General features: G+C 41.6%; 1 protein-coding gene across 23 annotated transcripts in view; it reads right to left on the reverse strand.

Annotated features, from left to right (window-relative positions):
* Positions 1-8,017, reverse strand: part of SLMAP (sarcolemma associated protein) — an 88,735-nt gene extending 80,718 nt beyond the window's left edge. For all 23 annotated transcript variants that reach the window (XM_082768192.1, XM_082768194.1, XM_082768185.1 and 20 more), the window contains exons 1-2: positions 7,915-8,017; positions 6,363-7,714 (exon numbers count right to left, since the gene is read on the reverse strand). In XM_082768192.1, the coding sequence (XP_082624318.1) occupies positions 6,363-6,560 (198 nt within the window). In that variant the 5' untranslated portion in view covers positions 6,561-7,714; positions 7,915-8,017. The remainder of the gene's footprint in view (positions 1-6,362; positions 7,715-7,914) is intronic.

Genomic DNA, 8,017 nt, shown 5'->3' on the forward strand with positions numbered 1-8,017 from the left:
CTTTAGGGACGGAGACAGCAGTCTTCCTTCCCTTTCACTTGCCAGGTTGGTCTGTAAACAACGAAGTTCACACCACTTTCATTTTACATTATCTATTAAAAGAAATGAAAAAAACAGAACGCAATAAATCAGCTGATGAATTTGTCTACACATTTTGCAAAGTTTCAGCCAGATCAGATTGAAATCAACTCAAAGCAGAGCACTGACACAGATAAACACTACTAACCCACACGGCTCCTTAAAGGACACAAATTCAATTACTTTCGCTAGATAATGAAGCAACCAAAACTGTTCAAACTCGCTAAGAAAAATGAGAGGGCAAAACAAATGAAAAGTATTTCTCCAGTATAATGTAAGTCTGCCTGCCAAAGAGCAACGGATTACTGCAAATAACACATGGAAGTTTTTCAAAGAAAAAAAGTTTACACTATTTTGAATAACAGAGGTGTGTTAGGGAGCAAAGTTTTACATTTATAAGCACAGAACCAGGAACAAATGTAAACCATGGCATCAGAGGCCTAAACACATTTACTGGCCTTCATTACTGCTAAGTAACATAATTCATTTGAGGTTTGTAAAAATTCATTTCAAATACAAAAGGGATTTTTGTTTGTTTTTAAAACCTAATCAATGTGTTGGCGTTCCTGGCTCAGTACAGATGCATCATGACTGCAGTGGATCAGCTCCAAGAATTACAGTATTAGCTCTGCAGCAGTGGCTCTAGATGGTATCGCTGCAGGGAAATCCTTATCGGCAGCAGCTCACCTCTGCTATAAATGGCTAGCCGACCTTCTACATGGCTTCTAACGGAAACATTTTGGTGAAGTTTGCCGAAACTGTTAACACCCTACTCTATCCTACTTACGATTATACCAGCATAAAATTAGATAGTTCATTCAGGGTGAGGAGCACTTACATAAAAATATTAACAAGTATCCGTACAGGCTGGCTGATCTCACCCTCTCACTAAAAGCATCTAAGCACTGAAATTTCACCTCGGAGCATTAGGGAAGATCCCAGGTCAGTCTCCCAGGCCGCTTGGAATAAACAATCAATGTCTGGAAGATAAAGTATCTCTTCAGCAGACACTGCAGACTGCAAGCACAGTGCAACACTGAAAATACTGATAGCACTCTTCGGCTCTCAAAGACAATTGTAACAATGCTGAAAAGAGGTATTACAGGAAAAATAAACATCAAACATGTCACCTATCTAAAAAAATGCTATCCATACATGACAAGTTAAACATTTGATACATAGACCAGCACCACGCAGACCAGGGTATCATACAGGTATCTCTATAGGTGGCAGCAGAAATAACCTCTCATGAAAATCCTGCAGCCCCAAATACCATTTTTCATATCCCACTAAATTCTGTGAAACAGATTTACTAAACACTTCTGAACATACACCATGTCCTAGGCAGGTGTCCTTTACTTTGAGTCTTCCTGAAGTCTTGACCTTCACACAACATAATATGTAATGTTATTTGAACAGCATAATTCCTTTCTATATTTTTTTCCTTCCACAGTCAAAACATATTTATCCCTTGTACAATACAGCAAGAAAAAAGAGCAACTGATCTGAGTCCCATTTACCAATGTGTTTCTTAAATTGTTGGTCCAAATTGGATGTAGTACCCTAGACATGACACAACAAAATGTTGAGGGGGATAATCGCTGGCTGTGCTCCTCTTATTACAGCCTAACACATTCTCAGCCTTCTTTGCTACTTAGGCACACTACTGGATCCTGTTCAGCCTGCTGTGCCCACCAGAACTTATCCAAGTCCTTTCTAGCAGAGCTGCTCTCCAGGCAGTTGGTCCCTAGCCAGCAGAGCTGTACGGGGTTCCTCCTTCCCAGGCGCAGGACTTCATGTTTGTCCCTGTTTGGGCTCCTGAGGTTTCCTTCCGCAAGGCAGCGGGCCTCTGGATGGCAGCCCTGTCCTCAAGCGCATCAACTTCATGACCCTGCCTTGGAGAGTGCACTCCAGTACCTCCCTCAGGTCACTGATAAAGATGTTAAATACAAGAGGTCACAGTACAGGCTCCTGTAGCATTCTGCTCATTACCAACATTCAGGTGGATTGCCACCTATTAGCCACTACTCCCCAAGCTTCATCCTCCAACCAGGTTTTTTTTGTTTTTTTTAAATCATCTACTTGTTTAGCTGTCCAGACCACAATGCCCTACCTGGGACAGAAGACTGCCATGGAAAACGCTGTCTTCAGCAGGGCTTTTGACAACGTAAATAGTGTGCACTGCCTTCCCCTGCACACAAATGTAGTGAATTATTCATAAAAGACAACCACACTCACTAGAGATGATTTGTCCCTGCTGAATCTGTGCTGACTTTTACCAAATCACCTCCTTCACGTGGCCAAAAATGTGTTCCAAGACTTGTTCCAAGACTTTCCCAGGGACCAACACAAATCTGTCCACCCTGTAGTTCCCTGGCTGTATCTCTGGGGTTGGTTTTTTGTTGTTTTGTTTGAAGAGGGTGCTCCCTGCAGGGAACATTCTTTAACATTCTTTTATCCCACATAATTTAAGGCTAGAAGCCATGAAGTACAGCCTTAATAAACTTCATCTGCTATCATGTTGACTATTTGGCTTTTAATCTACTAATTAGCATTTCTGTAACCAAGATAACATGAGCCTGTTCAACTCAATTCATACCCACGCTGACTTAAATGAAAACAGTAGTATTAACTGCCACCCTAACATGGAAGCTTGTGCCTACAGATTTTTTCAGTTGTTAAAAATGACCAGTAATTTGTAGTCCATTTGGTCTAAGACAATACTTTACTTCTCACACAGTTGAATTCTCTGTTATATCTGCTGGAAACTTCAGGTTTGTACCAAAAGCTTCTTTCCCATCTGCCAGAAGCATTTCAGCCTGGGAGAAGTCACACATAAATTATCACGGCTTTTTACTTTGCTTTTTTTAAAAAACAAAACAAAAACAAACAAAAAAACACTCAGGTTTAATACTATTCCAATTAAACAGCTTTTACATCATTTCTGTCCATTTGCAGTGACAGAAACTGAACTAACACATTTAGATTTTCTGAAGCATAGCACACTTTGGTTTGCTTTGATTCACACTTTTTGGAACACTCCTTGCTCAGCACAACATCCACTTCCTACATATCTAGTGACTCATTTCTACAGGCCTCTCTTAAAAGGATCCAAATGTAATTACTCACCCCCCCTTAAAAAAAATATCAAAATCAATTCTAAGCTTAAGCTTCTCATGTTACTGATATATGAAAAAATCCACAAAAAGCAAAAGGAGACATTGTTTCTATAAACACAAGCAAATGGAGACATTGCGCTGTTTTTCTATAAATATTCTACTAAGCACAGAAAAAAATGAGTACAAGTTTCCCCCCCTCCACTGCCTCCACCATTACTTTTTCAGGTTTACATGCTCAAAAGGTTTGTATGTGTTCAAAAACATTTTAAAAAAGAAATGTAACTTTAAACATCTGCTTTTAATTGCTATTTACATGTGATCTTGAAGACTCACCCCGCTTTTATCATTAATAATGCCAGCGTTACGTGGACATTATCTCCTTTGGGCAGGCAGCTTTTCCCATGCATAGTTAGAGTGTCTTTGTACAAAGTAAATATTCACCTGTCTCAACCCAGAATAACATTTCATCTTCAACTTGGTGTATTTATGTGATTCACTTCAGCTTAAGCATATCCCTGCCTCAAAAAAAAATGTTTAATAGTTCCCTCACCAATATTTACCGATGCTCCCTCTCCCTACTTTCCATCCTTCCCTCCTGATTATGCTGATACTGTTGTTTACAGGCTACGTAGCAAACAGGATCACTCACATGATTCACTAAAATAAAAACAAACAAAACTTCAAACCCTCAAGAAAAAAAAACAGAGTACAACTGAAAGACAGCTCAAGAGGCAGCAAAGAGGATGGACTGGGAATACAGGAAACTGGTACTGCCATTGAAGTACACAGCTTTTCAAAGTATAGCCCCAGATGATTCATGAACTATTTTGAATTATTCAAAGATTTCTCTTTGTTACTAAGTTAACATTTCAAGGTCCTTTATCTTCCATTTAAAAAAAAAAAAAAAAAAAAAAAAAAAAAAAAACACAGAACTGGTAAAAGTCCTATACATAAGCTCCTAAGAAATGTTTACAAATACTGTAGCAAAAATAATTTCTGTAGGTTTAAATATACATCATTGATAGGATAATGACATATTCCTAGATGAGACATACTTATTTGAAGTTCTGTAAACAATTATAATAAACGTTCTCACATGCAAATATTCTGGCATAATTTTAGGGTTTTGTTTATTCTTTTGAAACACCACAGTTTTTTTTAAATCACTTTTGTGATACAAGATTAAGACTATTTACCAACAGCTCATCTACCTGCCTTTTCCCAACAGCTTATATCTCTTAGGATGCATTTTCTCCTCTCCTTCAACTATCAATCTTCCCAAGATTTACCATTCAAATGCTCAGACAGATCCAAAAATCAGATGACACTGATAATGAAACAAACACAGAAACCAAAATTTTACATCTCACTTTACACTTTTTACAGTACCATGTATAAAATTTATAGTAGCATATTCCTACGCATCACCTGAAACCCACTGTATTTAGTAGATCATTATGGCTACTGATCAAGATACTCACATGGGCAATTTTCATCAGGACCCCCATCAGCTCATCACACGACAGTATTTCAAGAGGTATCACATGTTATCATCTTATTTACTACTTATTTAATACTACTAAGTTGCTACTTTAGATCAGCTAGATAAAAGGAATAATGATATATAATATTGTTTGACATGTATTAGTAAAGCCAAGCTACGTAAACATTTAAAAAGAGAACTAAAAACCAGTTGACTCTTTTAAACTCCTCTATTAGCAGACTTGCTCACCACCCAGTGCTTTATCAAATTAAACCTTCTTTAATATGGCTAAATAATTTATAGCTATCACAGGGTATATGAGAGTCTTAATATGTTTAAGAATCATGAGAAATATTAATAAAAAGCTGTACATACAATGCTTTTGAGTTTAAAAACAGTACAATAAACCAGAACACTTTATTGAGTCAAAGGTTAAAAACTAAGCTTAAACTAAAAATAGCAATATTTCCTGCATGTAAGTTTTCTAAAGTGTCCAAGAAGGCGCATTATACACGCTAGAGAGCCAAAACAACATTTTTAATGAAACACACAGATAGCAGTTCGCACAATTACACGCAGGTAACTTGAAAGCCAAGCCATAACCCAGCCTTAAGAAATTAAATGCTTGTCTTGTCCCATCATGCCCAAGTATTGCATAACATGGGATAGTTAACAATGGAAGGCTTAAGAACTTTGACTGCATTCTACTATTCTTCATGCTGTGTCATACTACTAAGAAATACTGCATTAATTACAGATCATATTATTCTCAAAATCGAGAGCTACACCTGACCACATTTCACAGAAGGGCATCCAGGGAACATAAAAAAAAAAAAAAGCTAATTTATAGCAGATGAAGTTCTAGGGTGGAATATCAATACATTTTAAAAAATACTGTGCTGAGCAACTGCAATCTGCACTTTGTTCATTTCTTGTTGGAAATTTAAAATTAACTTGACAGTCATTAAATAAAATGGCTTTCCTTGTCCCAGTTCAATCCCTAGTGGACAAAACATGCACTGCAGAGCCCCTAAATTGCACTTAACAAGATATCCACTGTCTTTTTGAGACAAACAGTGATGGGTTAATAAAACACAGGCATATTTTAATATCATTTGCACTATCAATGAGAAAATAACTTGTATGCCATTTGCTACATTCCTGCTGTCATAACAAGCCTTCTATCAGACCCAAACAAAACACTCTATACACAATTTCAAAATGACAAGTAGGAAGAGCGGCACGCAAATCCAACATTCTTTAAAGCCAGTTTTTTGATGGCTCCTTATGATGAGATTTATTTACACGCCCAGTGAATAATTTCTCAGCATTTGAAAAAAAATACTGTTATGCCACTTCCTTCATACAATCCTTTGCTTTCAGATTTCTAATTATTACTCACCTCAAAATCACTTACTCCCAGTAATGAACAATATGCATGCAAATTCTTCATCACTTATCTTCAACTGCTTGCTTTATGTACTTTTAACAATAGGTAAAGTTTCCACACAGTAAGAAATTATCAACTTACCTGAGAATTAATCACTTTAACACAAATCTTACTCCTTCCACATGTAACCGTATTTATTACAGTGAAACTAAAGTGACCCGCAACACACAGGGTCTTGTTAAAGTAAGTGTGAAAGTCACTATTTTCAAATAAAGAAAGCAAAACGCCTTACCTTGCCTGTCTTGTGATCAAACCAGACAAGAGCATGGTTCCTGGACAGCACCTTACAGTCAAAAGTTGCATTATTCTGAGCTGGCCGGCAGCGAGCCACTGAGCGGCCAATTTTGACAGGCTCGTCCAGGTAGACATGACGCTCCTGAAACGGATGAGAGTTCGGGCGGCAAGTGAAGATGGCCAAGGCTGAAGGCATCGAGGACAGATTGGGGTTGCCACACCAACCAGAGATGAAGAGAACCTCTTCCGATGCAGACTGTCCTCCACGATTTTTAAGCCGAACCTCCACAGCAACTTTACATTAAAGCACGACAAACATTATCACGTATGAGAGGCCTAACAACTCATTGTTTCAGTGTGTAAACTAATTCTGGCAATAATCCAGTGAAAAAGCCCCATTATGTCTTTTAACAACATCGGCAGTGGCCCAGAAAAAGTCTAAAACGCACAACTTTCAATCCATCCTCCTCTGGAAGAATAGGAACAAGCATCTGATTCCTTCAAAGAGAAGCAAAGGCTCCTTGAAAGAAGGATAGAATGTCTCAAATCCAAGTAGATGAGTCATACAAATACTTTTGTTTGGGACCTCAACTGCCTTCTTTTTTTTCCCCCTTCCGTAAACAACACTGACCAAAATTCTGACCCACGTAACATGGAAGCAAAGAAAGGTTTAGGGAAGGGGGAAAAAGGATCAACGTCCTCTCTCAAAGCACACAGGTGAGGAGCTGGAAGGTGACCACGAAGCCCTCGCTCCGCAACAGGGATCTAGCCGTCTCACAGGGCAAGCCGCATTTCATCATCTTCGCATATTAAAACAAAGCCGAACCGATGGTCCTGGATTTAGGCGCTACGCTCTTTTCCTCCCCTACCCCCTGATAAAGCCGAACTGCTCTACAGTTCCTCGCCGCCACTCAGATAAGGAACTTGATAAGGCATGGAGAGGGCTGCAAGCTGCTTCTCCCGGGGACAAGCCGAGGCGAGGGGAGACTCCTCCGGGGCCGGCCTAGGAGCGGGCTGACAGGTTGCTGCCAGCGGGGCCGGGCGTGGGGCAGGATCCCTCCTGCCCCGGCGAGGGGGGGGTCCCGGCCAGAAGCCCCCTGCTCGGGGAGAGAAGGAGAAGGAGGAGGAGGACCACGAGGAGGAGGATGAAGAGGAAGAGGCGGCCGCAGCTCCGCTCCTCTCAGCCCCTCCGCAGGTGGCTGCGCATCGGGGGGGGGCCGCCCCTCGGCCCCTCACGCTTCACCACCCGGCGGCGGCGGGAGAGGCCTGGAGGCCGGGCCCGGGCGCCTCCCGCTCGGTAGCTCTTGCCTCTCCTCAGGCGACCGCCGGCCGCAAAAACTTTCCTCCGACCTGAGGAGGCGAAAACAAACCGGGTCAGACGCGGCCCTCGCCCGGCGCCCCCCTTCCTTCTTCTCCTCCTCCTCACCCCCCCTCGTTCCCTCTCGTCCCCCCGGCCTAGCGGTGCCCGGCCCCGAGGGAGGCTCGGGGCGGCCCGGGGGAGGAGGAGGAGGAGATGGGGGGGGGGTAGAGGCTGGGTCTCCCTCCCTTACCTTCAGCGCAGCGGCCGCCATAGTGACTGGAAACCTACCCGGTGCGGCAGCCGGGGAGGGGCGGGGGTCGGGGAGAGGGAGGGAGGGGGGGGGAGGGCAGGCG

The sequence above is a fragment of the Aythya marila genome (assembly GCF_965140915.1).
Source record: "Aythya marila genome assembly, chromosome: 10".
Taxonomy (NCBI): Eukaryota; Metazoa; Chordata; class Aves; order Anseriformes; family Anatidae; genus Aythya; species Aythya marila.